The sequence below is a fragment of the Galeopterus variegatus genome, unplaced genomic scaffold, assembly GCF_000696425.1.
Source record: "Galeopterus variegatus unplaced genomic scaffold, G_variegatus-3.0.2 Scaffold1264, whole genome shotgun sequence".
Taxonomy (NCBI): Eukaryota; Metazoa; Chordata; class Mammalia; order Dermoptera; family Cynocephalidae; genus Galeopterus; species Galeopterus variegatus.
In genome coordinates this window covers 154,218-170,816 of record NW_007727375.1, presented here as the reverse complement: position 1 = coordinate 170,816, position 16,599 = coordinate 154,218, and the positions used below count along the sequence as shown (strand labels likewise).

General features: G+C 41.2%; 1 protein-coding gene across 9 annotated transcripts in view; it reads right to left on the bottom strand.

Moving 5' to 3' along the window:
• Positions 1–16,599, bottom strand: part of RNF216 (ring finger protein 216) — a 180,260-nt gene that overhangs the window by 87,008 nt on the left and 76,653 nt on the right. For all 9 annotated transcript variants that reach the window (XM_008575946.1, XM_008575953.1, XM_008575952.1 and 6 more), the window contains 3 exons: positions 15,572–15,660; positions 15,256–15,315; positions 14,507–14,585 (listed from right to left, as the gene is read on the bottom strand). In XM_008575946.1, coding sequence (XP_008574168.1) covers positions 14,507–14,585; positions 15,256–15,315; positions 15,572–15,660 — 228 coding nt within the window. The remainder of the gene's footprint in view (positions 1–14,506; positions 14,586–15,255; positions 15,316–15,571; positions 15,661–16,599) is intronic.

Sequence of the window (16,599 nt, the reverse complement as noted above, 5' to 3'; positions counted from 1 at the left end):
AAAAAAAAAAAAAAAAAAAAAAAAAAAAAAAAAAAAAAAAAAAAAAAAAATCACAAATAACAATAAGAAGCACTAGATTTGACTCTAGATGTTGTCACCTGCTAATTGTGTGACTTGGAACAGATGAGAGTTCTATTAGTAGGTACCTAGATTTCAGCCTGTTTTAACTATGATACCAAACTCCTAAGTCAAGAAATCCTTATTATATTTACTCTGATTATCTGGAAAAACTATACACTAGCTTTTTGTTGTGCTCCTCACCCTGACCTCAGTGGACTGGATTTTGTTTCTCATCAATGTTCTGAGTTACCGAAGTTATTCTGAGTCCACCTTCTCAGGGGACATTAGCATGTAGTACAGACACAGAGCACACAAGTGTTATTTAGTTTCAAAGGAGATGGCAGGGACTGGCGCCTCAGCCTGTTAAACACTGGAGACGAAGGGCAGTGAGGTTTCCTGGGCCTATGTGGTTGATCCCACTTGGAATGGTGTAGTCACCACAGACACAGACACACATTTTCTAACTGCGGTTTGTAGGAAGGCCATGTGGCCTCTGGGGACTAGAGAAGTGACAGAGGCCTTCCTTAATCTCTCTGTACCTTTGTCTCAAAGTCAGGGAGGACACTGAAGAATAAAAGACCATTTACATTTCTCAGCTACAACACTGCAAATGGGAAAATGATCTTGAATTCAACAGTAAACACAAGAAATTCTATCTAAAAGCAGCTTTTGCTCAATGCTCTGAACATTGGCTCTTTGCTACTATTTCCTTTCCCCACATTCCTCTGCCCTGACACAGACACCCAGGGGGACACAGGGTGTTTTCATGCTGTGGTTATTACCATAGCAACAATTTCTCTTCTACCTGGAAGGCTAGAAACTCTGCAGTGCTCTGTGCTGAGAATGCAAAGAGGGGACACTATCGCTTTGTACTTCAACATACGCACAAGATGCATGCACGTGCAGAGTCCTTTCTCAAGGACATCGCAGTGAGATCACTAAAACAAATTAGGATGCTGACACCTGGTAACACACAATTAGTGTAAAGACAAAAAGGAGGTAAATCACTCTTTATAAAAAGATATTTAGTAGATAACAGTTCTTAAGGGATTTTTAATGCAAGATTTCTAAAGACTGAATTAAAATGCACCTCTCTTTCGATGAGGCTACAGAGGCACAGAAAAATGCCATTAAATTATTTTAGCAAAACATAACGGGACTAAACAAATGCCACGTGGTTTTAGAGAGACACCAGAAGCTTACAACCCCCATACAATTTGTGAACAGGATCAGGCTATGATGACTTCTATAAGCAATGGCTAACTGGTGGCCACAAAAACCATGAAAAAGGGTCAGTTTCTACTTTAATAAAGTGCCCATACGAACCTATTAAAAATCCATAGAGTATCTTTTTCCGTAAGTACTACAGACAGTGTATTTTAGTAGACACCAAAACCAATTTAGAGACAAGGAGGTATGGATTTCTGCTACAAGGACAATACAAGGTGAGCAGCCCTGACCTTAAGGCCTGCCTGCTGCTGGGGGTGGGTGGAGTGGCCAGAACTTCAGGTAAAGGTCAGTGCTCTCTCAGTAAGTCAAAGACCATGACCAACAAGTCAGATACAAACCACAAATTTTTATCTATACTTCGTGACTATTTCTGAGTTCTCCAGCAAAATGTACTGTCATCTTTGTTTCTAATCCCTTACTACACTCATCTCATTGAACAGCATTTCCTGAGATTCCAATCTTTCTGGGTAGGAATAAGAACTTGAGAAACCTGAGAGGAGAAGGCACAACCGTGCTGTGGATAGAAGAGTGCAGACCATGGCAACAGCAGCAGCAAAGAAACTCACAGGCAGACCTTTCTAGGACACGGCTCCCCCAGCAGAGGCCCTTCTCTGAACTTGAACATGGACTAAAGGAGAGCTGTCATTTCTTATAGAACATATTGGTTAGCAAAAAACTAGCTCCAAAAATCTATGTCCTTTATGTTGCAGCACATTGGAGACTTAGTAAGAAATGAGTTTCCTGAGTACATGATTTGAAAAACTAAGATAATTATGAATCATCTTTTGCTTCCCTGATGAGATTTTACATCCGCCCACTTTAGAGGAACTCCATGCTCTTGTGGTAGCAGATTTTTACAAAACTGGAAGTTCCTCCTTTCTAGGAATTCCTCTCATCACCTGAGGCTGCACCACACCTGTACATGTTGGCCTCAGTCTCTACCTGCTTCATATGGGCAGCCACTGTTTAATGACACTTACAAAGTGCCAGGCACCTAAGTGCTTCACCAACATCATGCCATTTACTTTTCACAAAAGCTCTATGAAGTAGATACAGTTGTTCTCATTTTACCGATAAAGGAAAGGTAGCTGGGGAGACAAAGCATTTACTCTAGGTCCCAAAGCCTGGAAGGAGAGGAGCTGGGATTAAAGCATAAGCAGGTTTAATGTCAGAGTCCCTTGTCTTAGCCGCTGTGCTGCACTGTGTAGTTGCAATACAAGCAACAGCCACACATTTCACTGATGTTCATAGCCTCACAGCTCCCCGCACAGTGCTGGACGCAGAGCAGCACATCAAGGAATACTTCTCATGTAATGGTCTTCCAAAGAACTTTCAAAACAGATAACTCACTAAGAAAACCCAGCAAAAGGACTTGTCCTAAGCAATGCTGGCAAAGGGGAAACACAACACCTCTTCATCTGAACAGAACAGGAAGTTCTGTGATTTGTCTCCTGCGAAGGTAGTAACACTTTAACCATCTAAGGCAGCTTCACTTGGATGAGAAAGCAGCACCAGAATGTTCTCTAGGGGGACAAGGCACAGTAATGCCCGTTTCTTGGGGACCAGGGAAGTAGGCCACAGCTGAGGACCCAGGTTTGCCAGGTCCTCGGGCTCCTTAAGAGTTCCAGGCTGGGACCTGGCTCTGACTGATGCACATGACACCACCTGCTGGAAGGTCAGCAGTAGAGGGGTGAAATCGGAGGAGCGACAGCAGCCCTGTGGAGGGAGTAGAGATAGCAGCACGTCCATGTCCCCAGCCTCCCTGAAGTGAGGCCAAGAGGGAGAGGCAGTTGCCTCTATCATTCAGTGTCCGATATCAAGGGATAAAGTGAATGAAATACAGGAATAAAAATTATTTCTGTAGAGCAAAGGGGAAATAGAAATAAAACTTTTAGTCATATTGGCATTTCACTTTAACGTGTCTATTCTTACCTTTCCCTATTTTGGGTAGTTATCTATCTCTCTTTTAAATAATCATTGCAAACAATAGCAAATATAGTACGTATTTGACTTTTAATGGGAAAGCTGGGTGGGAAGAGAGGTAAGCAACATTTGTTTTTGTTTTTATCCTTCTTGGAATCAAACACACAAATGCCCACCTGCTGAAACGACCAGATTCTCTACCTTGTGTATAAGGGGCTAACGTGTCAGGTAAACGAAGTGGATGTGTGTGTAATTATCAACCAAAATCTTTCCAAGATCAAGGAACCTGTGATGAACAGATTCACTGTGCTGTTCACTATGGGGGTTAGAAACTGACAAAAACACTAAGACAAATAACAGTTAAATTCTGAAACCTTGCTGCAATGCCAGCTTTGCTCAGTGCTTGACAGTGTTTGGAATCCACTCCAGGACTATGTTTTGGGGCTGGGAGGCTTCCCTTTGGCTTCTCAGCTCCACCATTTATTATCACTTCACTTCAAGCCTCAATGTCCACTATGTCATGTTGCTGTGGGGACCAATGTGAGCCAAGGGCTCTGCCAGGCATCCTACATGACACAGCTGCAAGGGGGCATCACTACTGTGGCCTGAACCTGATGTTTTTCAGCTAGACCCACTCTGAGCTCTGAAGGAAGTGACTCATCTTGAAAGGAGCAGGGGCAAGCCACCATCCATGACAAGGAATTCTTACACCACCCTCCTTTCTTTTTTGATTTGCATTATGCAGCATGAACCTCCATTCCAGTAAATGAGTCCTTATTTGTGGGCTTAAAAATCCTTTTGGTGCCCAGACATTTGGTTCTTATCAACGTTACTTCCTGAATAAAGGTCCTCCCTGATAGTGGGAACAAGAGACCTAAGCTTCATTCATCTGTTGATAAATGTGAAGGCCTATGCTCAGCACAGGAGTCAGCTGACTGGCTGGGCCCCAAATTAGAGTGCTGCTAATAAATGCCAACCATCCACCATCACAGCTGGAGCTGCCCTGGCACTGCCAGCTGGTCCAGACTCATTTATATTCTCTTCATGCAGCCATTCAGCTACTGTAGGTGGCTGCAGACGCCTGTGTCTTTAGCAACAAACCAGTTCTCTGCAGATGTGAATTTTGGTTACATTTCATTGTTGTACAGTTAATAACACTATATGCTACAAAGGATAGGATGAGGCCTGGAAAGAGTAGGAAAAAACGGCAGGGAAGAGAGCTGGCAGGTGAGAAAGGAGAAATAAAACAAATACAAGTGACAATGGGAAAAGATGCGTGATTACACAACCACATTCACATTCTCAGGTTCCACTGAAAGACTCCAAACCAGATGTTCCCCACAGTTATTTTGATTAAACTCTTACCATCTGATGGTTCGTGAGCGGCTCTCCATCTTGTGGCCCTAACTTTCTGGAAAGCTCTACTTACATACCTCTGAGATTACAGAGCAAAGTTACGGTTCTAGGAAGGTAAAAAGAAACTCAACAGGGAAATTTCTGACCCTAAGAATAAATATTCCAGAAGCATTGCTTTCAAATCTTCTTTTATCTAATACTCTTCAGTCTCACCCCACATACATCCAATTCATTCCTAAAAGCAGCATACTGACAACAAACTGATGAATCCTTTATCTCAGAACACACAAGGGAGCTGAGGGCCTCGACAAAAGCATTCCATCATATCAATGAAACAAAGACTCTCTCCATTTCATCAAAGATACAGTGTCTTATTCTTCAGGGATTCCAGACATTCAAGTCCTCCTCCAGATAATGCATTAATATAAATGCCTCATCTCAGAGTGACAAGTTCCTGGCAATCCAACTGGAGTTTAGATTACTGGCAAAGACACTGCAATGAGAAAGCAGATGCCCTCAGTCTCACATGGGCCAAAATTAGCTTGTGGCTCATTTCTTAAACATTAGTAATCCTCAAGGATTAATGTTTGGTTTATCCATCTTGCTGAAGAGAAAGAATGTCATAAGGAAAATTAGCACAAGTGAAAAAGGTAAAAGCATAAACCCTCATAACACTGACATCTTTGATGTTAAATTCGGGATGCATGTAGTGGTATGCTTTAGTACAAAGCCTAAAAGAATTTTGTCAATTCTGCTTATAGTGTTTTGCTGACACACATATTTTTGAAACACCCAGTATGAGAAAACCTTTTCCTCATGAAGAATCAGTGCCACCTAGTGGCGACTCATCCCACAGCTCACAAATAAGGACAGAAGGGCTTTATTCCAAGTGTAAGCTTTCCTTTCCAAATAAAGGACAGGGTAGGGACTTCCCTGCACTCTGCTTTGCTGGCTGACCAGCTCTACCATTCTGTCACTGCCTCAGGTCCTCATGCAACACAGTTTTCACTTTATTTTCCACGACAGGCCAAATACCTGCATCACCAAACAGTAGAAAGGGAGTCTAAACTTGAATGCTATTATCTACAGGTCAAAGTCAAGTTCTGAAGTACACAGCAATTGATAATACCTTATGATGCATTATTCTCTCCACTGCAAAACATTTCTGAGGGGCATAAAGAGACTTGAAAAAATACAAAACTATACTTTGAACTTACATAGCATGACCCAACGTTCCTAAGGTAATAATCTCCCTTATGGGCTTCTTGTCCTCTGCCTGTTTCCTCTTTTTGCTGCTGCTTACTCCAGACTCCAAAATCTTTCTCCAGACTGGATTTCTCCATGTATTCTTGACACTAACTCACTTACCAAATATATATTGAGCAACTACTATGTGCTAGACATTTGTAAAACACATATATACTAGATACCTCCACCCTGACCTGTCAAGTTAATTTTCTTCTCTCTTGAAATCTTTTTGATTCTATTTCCAATTTTGTGTCCAGCATAACACCCTCTAACCCTGTGTTTGTAATGTCTTTCAAATCTGTTCCTTTTCTCTACCCTCATATTTAGTTTTAATCCTTATGATCTGTATCAGTCAGGATGTGCTGGGTTACGCTGTTGGAACAAATCCAAACCTCAGTAGCTCAAAACAGAGGCTTATTTTTCATTCATGCTACACATCCGTTTTGGCAGAGGGAAAAGAAAGTGAACCACTGGGCCCTTAAAAAAAAAGTGGTAAAAACATAATATAAAACCTACCATATTAACATATGTTTAAGCATACAGTATTGTTAACTAAAAGCAAAATGTTGTACAGCAGATCTCTAGAACTTTTTCATCTTGCATGACTGAAACTACCCATTGCCCAGCAACTCATTTCCCCCTTCTCCCAACTCCTGGCAACCACCATCCTGCTTTCTGCTTCTATGAGTCTGACTACTTTAAATAGAGCATATAAGTGGAATCATGCAGTATTTGTCCTTCTGTAAAGTGGCTAATTTCATGTAGCACAATGCCTTCAAGATTCATCCATGATGTACCATATGACATGATTTTCTTTTTAAAGGCCGAATAATATTCTGTATTACAAATATACAGATTGAGCATCCCTAATCCTAAAATTCAAAATCTGAAATCCAAAACTTTTGAGCTGACATGATGCTCAAAGGAAATGCCCACTGGATCATTTTGGATTTCGAATTTTCAGATTAGTGATACTCAATCTGTACCACATTAATATCCATTCACCTGTTGATTGATACTGAAGCTGTTTCTATCTTGTGGCTACTGTGAATAAGGCTGCAATGAACATGGGAGCATGTTCTTTGAGATCCTTTCTCAAACGATTTCAATTCCTTTTCATAGGTTGCCTTTCACTTTGTTGACTGTTTCGCTTGTTGCACAGAAGCTTTTTAGTTTGATGTAGCCCCACTTAGTCTATTTTTGTTTTTGTTGCCTTGCTTTTGGTGTCACATCCAGGAAATCATTGCCAATACCAATGTTATAAAGCTTCCCCCCTATGGTTTCTTCTAGGAATCTTATTGTTTTAGGTCTTACATTTAAGTCTTTAATCCATTTTGAATTGATTTTTGTATGGTGTGAGATAAGGATCCAATTTCATTCTTTTGCATTTAGATATCCAGTTTTCACAGCACCATTTGTTGAACAGACTATACCCTCCCAATTGTGTTCTTGGCACCCTTGTCAAAGATCAGCTGACGGGCCGGCCCGGTGGCACACTGGATAGTGCGCCGCTTGGGAAGCGCGGCGGCGCTCCCGCCCGAGGGTTCGGATCCCACATACAGACCGGTTCCCGCTCGCTGGCTGAGCGAGGCATGGGAGCAACGCCGAGGCTTGCGATCCCGTTGCTGGTCCCCGGTCCGGTACGGGGGCAACACTGAGGGTTGCGATCCATTGCCGGACACGGAAAAAAGACAAAAGACAAAAAAAAAAAAAAAGATCAGCTGACCATATATGTGTGGGTTTATTTCTGAGCTCTCTATTATGTTCCACTGGTCTATAGGTCTGTCTTTATACCATACTGTTTTGATTACTGTAGCTTTGTAATGTGTTTTGAGGTCAGGAAGTGTGAGACCTCTAGCTTTGTTCTTCTTTCTCAAGATTGTTTCAGCTATTTGGGGTACTTCATTGTTCCATATGAATTTTTGGATTGTTTCTTCTACTTCGGCACAAAATGCCACTGACATTTTGGAAGGGACTGTACTGAATCCATATGGTATCTTTGGGTAGTACAGACACCTTAACAATATTAAGTCTTCCAATTCATGAACACAGGATGTCTTTCCATTAATTTGTCTTAATTACATTCAGGAATATTTTGTAGTTTTCAGTGTACAAGTCTTTCCCTCTCCTTGGTTTATTCCTAAGTATTTTATTTTTATTTGATGCTATTATAAATGAGACTGTTTTCTTAATTTCTTTTTAGGAATGTTTGTTATTAGCATATGGGAACAAAACTGATTTTTGTATGTTGATTTGATATCCTGCACCTCTTTTGAACTTGTTTATCCTAACAGTTTTTTTTTTTGGTGGAAATTTTAGAGTTTTCTATGTATAAGAGCACGTCATCTGTAAACAGATAATTCTACTTCTTCCTTTCTGAAATGGATGCATTTTCTTTCTTTTTCTTCCCTAACTGCTCTAGTTAGGGCTTCTAGTACTATGTTGAATAGAAGAGAGAAGAGTGGGCATTCTTGCCTTGTTCTTGATCTTAGCAGAAAAGCTTTTCAGGGTGTTGTTTAGTTTCCATGTATTTATGAATCTTCCCATTTTCTTACTGTCAGTGATTTCTAGTTTCATTCCACTGTGCCTGAAAAAGACAGTTGCTATGATTTCCATTTTCTTAAATTTAAGACTTGTATTGTGACCTAACATTCTCTATCATGGCGAATGTTCCATGCATGCCTGAGAAAAATGTGTTTTCTGCTCCTGTTGGGTAGATGCTCTGTATATATGTCTGTCAGGTGCAATTGGTCTGTAGTGTTGTTCAAGTCAGCTCTTTACTTATTAATTTTCTGTCTGGTTATTCTATCGATTATTGAAAGTGGGATATTAAAATCTAGTATTTTTGTACGAGTCTATGTTTGCTTCATATGTTCAGGTACACTGATGTTGGGTACACACATAATTTTTATATCTTCCTGGTGAATTGACTCTTTTATCTTTATTTAATATCTTTCTTTGTCTCTTGAGACAGTTTTTGAATTAAGCCTATTCGATACAGTCATGTGCTGCATAATCATGTTTTGGTCAATGACAGACCACACATATAACACTGGTCATAGCAACAGGATATACCATATGGCCTAGGTGTATAGCAGGTTATACTATCTAGATTTGTGAAAGTACAGTCTATGATGTTTGCACAATAACAAAATCACCTAATGACACCTTTCTAAGAACATATATCCCTGTCATTAAGCAATGTGGCCACCCCTGCTCTTTTGGTTATCATTTGCAAGAAATATCTTTTTTGATCCTTTCACTTTCAGCCTATGTGTATCATTTAACCTAAAAGGAGTCTCCTGTAGACAGCATACAGTTGGATCTTGATTTTTTAAATCCATTCAGCCACTCCATGTCTTTTGATTGGAGAGTTTAGTCTACTTACATTTAAAGTAATCACTGATAAGGAAGAATTTATTGCCATTTTGATTTTGCTGTTTTCTGTCTTGTAGCCTTTTTTTTTTTTTTTTTTTGACCAGTAACGGGATCGCAGCCCTTGGTGTCGTGCCCGCACCGGGGACCGGCAACGGGATCGCAACCCTCGGTGCTGCGCCCGCACTGCGCTCAGCCAGTGAGCGGGTACTGGTCTCCACATGGGATCCAAACCCTTGGCGGGAGCGCCGCCGCACTCCCAAGTGGCGCACCCCTCAGTGTGCCACCGGGCTGGCCCTTGTAGCCTTTTTTGTCCCCCTTTTCCTCTCTTGCTGTTTTATGTTTTGTTGACTTTTTTTTTGTAGTGACATGCTTTTAAATTCCTTTCTCATTGTATTTTGTGTATTTTCTATAGGTGTTTTCTTTGTGGTTACTGTGGGGCTTACAAAAAACATTCTGTATGTATAATAATTTATTTTTTATTTATTTATTTTTCCTTTTTTTGTCTTTTTTCGTGACCGGTAATGGGATCGCAACCCTCAGTGTCGCGCCCATACTGTGACTGGCAATGGGATTGCAACCCTCGGTGTTGCACCCGCACCGCGCTCAACCAGTGAGCGGACTGGTCTCTACATGGGATCCGAACCTTCAGCGGGAGCGCCGCTGCGCTCCCAAGTGCCACACTCTACCGAGTGCACCACCGGGCCGGCCCTATAATAATTTATTTTAAGCTGATAACTTATAATTGCAAGCACTCTTCTTTTTTATATCTCCTCCCCAAACTTTGTGTTATTGATGTCACAAATTACATCTTTTTATATTGTGTATCCATTAATATATTTTTATATAGTTATTTTTTAATGTTTTTGTCTTTTGAACCCTATACCAGAGTTAAAAGTGATTTACACATGACATTACAGTATTATAGAATTCTGTACATGTCTATATATTTACTTATCAATGAGCTGTACAATTTCATATGCTTTCATGTAACTATCTAGCATCTTTCTGTTTCAATGTGAAGAACTCTCTTTAGCATTTCTTATAAGGCAGGTGTATTAGTCAGGGTTCTCCAGAGAGACAGAAACAATACGTTATGTTATAATTATATGAGAAGGATTTATTAGGGGAATTAGCTCATGTGACTATGAAGAAAAGTCCCACAATAGGCTGTCTATAAACTGGATGCCGGTAGCATGGCTCAGTTCAAGTCCAAAGGCCTCAAAACCAGGGAAGCTAATGGTGTCCTTGGTATAAGTCCTGGAAACAAAAAGCTGAAGAGTCTCAAGCTGTGATGTCCATAGACAGGAGAGAAGAGTGTATCCCAGCTCCAGCAGATCAAGAGAGAGCTTCACCTCTTTTCTCTGTCTTGGTTCTCTTCAGAACCCCAGCAGATTGGATGGTTCTCACCCACATTGAGGGTGGGTCTTTCCCACCCAGTCCACTCAGACTGTCATACAAATCTCTGCTGGAAACAGCCTCATGGACACACCTACAAAGATAGCTTTCCCAGGTTTCTCAGCATTCCTTCACCTAACCAAGTTAACACCTAGAATTAACCTTCACAGTAGGTCTATTGATGATAAGCTTTATCAGCTTTTGTTTATCTGGGAATGTATTAATTTCTCCCTCACCTAATTTTTTTTTTTTTTTTATTACCTGAAAAGTTGCAGACAACCTCCTTCACTTTTGAAAAAAAGTTTTACCAAATATAGTATTCTTGGTTGGCAGTTTTTTTTTCTTTCAACACTTCAAATAACCCATCCTGCTCCCTTCTGGTCTGTAAGGTTTCTGCCAAGAAAGTTGCTGATAATCTTATGGGAGATCTCTTGTATGTGATAAGTCATTTTTTTCTTCCTGTTTTCAAAATTCTATCTCTGACTTTCAGTAATTTGATCATGTGTCTTAGTGTGGCCCTGTTTGGGTTCATCCTAGATGGGGGTCTGTTGGGCTTCTTGAATTTGAATGTCCACTTCCTTTCCCCAGATTTGGGAAGTTTAAGGCCATTATTTTCAAATAAGCTTTCATTCTCTTTTTTTCTCTCTTCTTTTCTGACACTCCCGTAATATGTGTATTGGTCTGCTCAATGATGTCCCACATGTTTCATATGCTTTCTTCACTCTTCTTCTTTTTGCTCCTCCAACTGGATAATTTCAAATGACCTGTCTTCAAGTTTACTGATTTCTTCTTCTCCTTGACCAAGTCTGTTGTTGAATCCTTCTAGTGAGTTTTTCAATTCAGTTACTGTACTCTTCAGGCCTAAAATTTGGTTCCTTTTAATATTTTCTGTGTCTTTACTGATGTTCTCATTTTGTTCACGCATCATTTTCCTGAGCTTGTAGAACATTATTTATAGTGGTTATTCTGAATTTTTTTCCTCAGGTAATCCACACACCTCCATTTCTTTAGGGTCAGTTTCTGGATATTTATTTTGTTCCTTTGGTTAGGCCATGTTACCCTATTTCTTTTTGTGCTTTCGTACTTTGCGTTGGGATCTGCAGATCTGAAAAGACGACCATCTCTCCCAGCCTTTACAGATTGCTTCATGCAAGGAAAGACCTTCACCAATAAGCCTGAGATATTCTGAGGGCCTCTCAAACCTTTTTTGAGAATGCATCTTTTCTGATTTGTGCATGTGAATTTCCAATTAGAGAAGTTTGCAAGTTTTTTTTTTTTTTTTTAGGAGATCATAACCTCTTCTTATAGTGTCTGTCAGGTCCTGCAGGCTCTCTGGAGCTGCTAAAAGTCAGCTAGCTCTTTTTGGTCTCAGCTAGCTCTTTTTTGCCAGGCATCTAGAGTATGTCGAGTCCTGTTAGCACTCTGAGTTGGGTGAGACAGAAACCCAGACCCTTGAGCAACCCCTTGAGAAGCCTGAATGCTGAACAAATGCTCCACTCCTCCCATCCCTTTCCCCTCTACCTGTGGGTGAAGACTCCAAGGTACACCTGGAGTACCTGTCTACCGTACTGTGGATCCTCTGGAGCAGTACAAGCCACCCAGCTTTCTTTTGTTCTTGGTGGCACACAGCATCTACACTATACCAAGTCCCATCAGTGCTCTGACTCAGGTGAGACAGAAACTGGACTCTTGGGCAGGCTCCTGAAAGGCTAGAATGCTGGACTCATGCTCCAACTCTTTCCCTCCCCAGGGAGAAACAAGGAGTTGGGAATTTTCTCTCACTTGTTTTGCGCTGAGCCAGGGAAGGGCAATGGTGAGAGAGTGCATGCTAGTTCCACTACTGCATTTGTTCTCAGTGGCCTCCAACCTGGTACCCTTTCTTGTCAGGCAAGACAAAAACTAATCCCTTGGGTAGCCCCTTGAAAAGTGTGAATGTTAGATATATGTTCCAGTCTTCTCTTTTCCTCCCCAGGGAGAAACCAAGAGTTGGGAGTTTCCTCCCAATCATACTCTTCTGTGCTGGGGGGAGGGGCTCTGGAGAATGAGTACCACAAATTCATCTATCAGCTTTGATGCAACTGGTTTTGTGCTTGCATAGGGTGTGGGAGCCTCTTAACTAGTTTCTGGATATCTCGCAAAGAGGAATAGTCCATGTATTGCTGTTGAACAGGTGTCTCTGTAGGGAAAGGAGGGTCTGGAGCTTCCTATTTGGCCATCAGGCTGACATCATCTTGAACCATAGGCTTCTATGGCTTTTTATGCAAGTGACCTACTCACTTACACATTTCACTGGTTGAAAGAAGCTACATAGCCACCTCCAAGTTTAACAGGGCAGGTATATTCCTCCCACAAACAGAAAGTAGAATATTTGGGTGTTCTTGCCTGGGATCTTAAGAACCTCTGAGGAGCTCCCACTAACATCCCAAGTTGATGTTCTCAAGATACTCACTGGACACTGTTTCAGGCTCTGGTGTTCCCTCAGGTTGCTTCTAAATGTCTTTGGAGAATAATGGCCTCCCCTTCTCTCTGGCCTTCCAAACCATATATGAGCACCTTCATTGGCAGACTCTACTTGGAAACATGCCAGGAAATGTAGTTCCCAGATCCTTCTTAGCAATTCATGAAGACCCCAGAGGAGACGGCAGTGATGTACATTTCTCACCTGGACTACTCAACAGCAAAACAGATCTTCCTGATATTTTACCTCTCCCCTGACTTCAGAATGGTGCTAAAGGGCCTGCCCCCACCCAGCTCATAAGCCTTATCCACACTCCTGATACTAGTCAGTGCCCAGGCTGCTGCTACTCCTCGGGCCTAAAACATTCTTCCACCTTCACTGTACTTCCCACCCTGTACTTCCCTTGGCTACTTCCTCCTTGCTCTCTGTATCTTAGGTCAGGCATCACTTTCCCAAGCATTCCAGTGCGTGACACACTGGAAACACACAAAAGAAAGTTGGTTAGTCTGCTTTTTTTAGTTCCAAGATGCCAGAGACTGTTGAGACAATTGTTATAGCAACACCTAGGGTGGGGACAAATTATTAAATGGCCACATCAGTTGTAAGAATACACCTACATTTCACAAAGAAATATTAATGTTGAAAACAAAAGGAGTAAAGTTTTAGCCCATTAGTGTCTTCTTCTTTCTCCCACCTTTACCTTAATTTCTTCATTCTCCCTGAGACAGAAATACAACTGCAGTGTTCAACTCTGATCATGCAGTTTTAGAAAAATGGCTTAAAACATATTTGTCTAGGGGGAAGGCCAATATTCACTAAAATCTCTAAGTGGCTTATAAATAATTGACAAACTTTAAGACATTCTTAGGTCACAAAGAATGAAAAAAGTTAGACAGAAAAAAGATTTGCAGCAGTGAAGTGACTGACTAGCTCTGGTCTCACCCAATATAGTCAGTTCTTACAAGGCACAGTCAAGTGAATAACTCACCAGACATGATAGTGATGCCACCATAATGCCCAGTTCTTTAATTAAAGAAGTGTTGCTTGGACTTTAAAAATGATAGGAAGTATGTGAGTGCACATGCAAACATGGGGGGTGGGGGGGGAGGGAGACAGTATTTGACCACAGGGTGGGAGAAAGAGCAAGCAAAAAAAATGGTGACAAAGTGGAAGAAAAACAAAACCCTTCATATTTTATATAATAGTATCCTTCCTTGCAAGAAGATAACATAAATCAGGGATACAGAGGTTCATAACTACAATTCCACAAGTGGCCCCCATCTCTGTAACCATGTCAACCACCATTCACAAAGTACCAATCTTCATCTGTTTTCATGAAAAGGAAAGTGTGAGATCCTCATGTGTCAGCACGCAGATAAAGATCAGATATTTATACCATTAGCATAGCCCAAAATATCGTAATTTAGATATACATCTAGAAAAAATATGCTTCCCTACCTTTCGGCAGCGAGGATTAGGACAACTGAACCTCTTCACATCACTGTCCAGCAGAGCAGGAAAGCTACAGGAGGGGCACCTGGAGTCAAAACAGCAGAAGTAATATTACTTGGAATATTAGAGTCTGATTTGGTTCCATGTGACTGTTCACACTAAGATGGAATTTTTAGCTGGACAGCCATATTGCTTTTTTACTCCTTAGTTTTCTTTAAAACATGGATTGAGCCTCTTTCTTGTGCTGACTCTAACCAGGAAACACAGGTACCATTCTAGGTCCTGACTTAGTGTAAACACTCAATCAACACATATCCCAACCTTAATGAGAACTCTTTGCACATGTCACTTTCTTCCAACCCAGGGCCAGAAGATTCGGAGGTGCCAAAAAATGCAGATAAAAATTTGAGCTGCTTGGGCCGGCCCGTGGCTCACTTGGGAAAGTGTGGTGCTGATAACACCAAGGCCACGGGTTCGGATCCCATATAGGGATGGCCGATTGGCTAACTTGGGACAGCGTGGTGCTGACAACACCAAGTCAAGGGTTAAGATCCCCCTACTGGTCATCTTAAAAAAAAAAAAAATGAGCTGCAGATTTTTCCATTAATAAAATTAATTATTTTATTTCTCAGCGATAAGTGCCAGAAAACTGGAAGATATAGCTTTGTTACAGAATTTTTGTCATCTGATGAAAACAGACAGTTTTCACAATGGGGAATGATTTGAGAAAAGACCATCTGACTCTGAGAACTCACCTGACAAGCTCATCAGCGTAGGCTGCAGCAACTTCTTCTTCGGCTTTTCGCTCATAGTATTTATACAAGATGNAAAAAAAAAAAATGAGCTGCAGATTTTTCCATTAATAAAATTAATTATTTTATTTCTCAGCGATAAGTGCCAGAAAACTGGAAGATATAGCTTTGTTACAGAATTTTTGTCATCTGATGAAAACAGACAGTTTTCACAATGGGGAATGATTTGAGAAAAGACCATCTGACTCTGAGAACTCACCTGACAAGCTCATCAGCGTAGGCTGCAGCAACTTCTTCTTCGGCTTTTCGCTCATAGTATTTATACAAGATGGTCTGGGGAAGCACCTTCTCCAGTTCACTGGTTGGGAATGAACATGTGCAGCTGCCTTCCATGCAGCTGAGCTCTGACTAGAATGACAAGGCAAAGAAAAAAATAAAAGAAAATTCAACCAAATTTTCAGAAAAACAAAGAGCTTCAGTAGTTAAATGCATTTTTCAATGGGAGGCAAATAAATAGCGTTAAGAACACAGATTCTGAGATGGCAGAGTAAAAATCTCTGCCTCTAAGAAATCACACTCAAAACAAGAAAACCCTCACTTGGTTAAACCACAGTGCTGATAACACCAAGGTCAAGGGTTCGGATCCCCATACTGGCCAGATGCCAAAAACAAAAAACAAAAAACAAACCAAGGAAGCCATGAACCTTATCTGAGATGGCAGTGTAAAGATCTCCCTGACTCTCTTCTCTGAGAAATCACACTCAAAACAAAGAAACCATGAAATAAAAAAAAGCCCATCTTTGATACTGCTAAATGACCTATTATCAGCCCAAATCACAATCCATGAAGATGGAAAGTGGATGCTGAAAGGATAAATGGCTTAGCAGACTGGAGGTGGAAGCCTATAACTCAGTGTATGAAAAGGAAATGCTGGTGAGAAGCAAGTTGTTTCCCTTTACAGATCTTGGAAAGCTGGAGACCCCTTGGAAGGCAAAGCTAAGTGGTGGGGAGGAAGCAGGGAGTAGGGATTGATAGGAATAAACTGCAAACAGAGGGACTGTTTCGAGTCTCCAGTTCCTGCTCCCTTCAGATGCAATCAGCAGACTGAGAGAAAGGAGGAAGGTCTCAGGAACAGCTGTACCAGAAGGCTCTGGCCTGGGAAACAGTTACAGAGGGTAGAGCTAAGGTTTGGCCTGAAGTTGGCTTAAAGTGAAGGCTGCATACTGAACTGGGAATTCTCCAGCTCCTTCCTCCCACTCAGCTCTAGAATGTTGAGAGATGGGTTCTTATCTACTAGGTAGGAGATATGCTAAATCACCTCAGGGAAAAGACCTAAGATAGTATCAT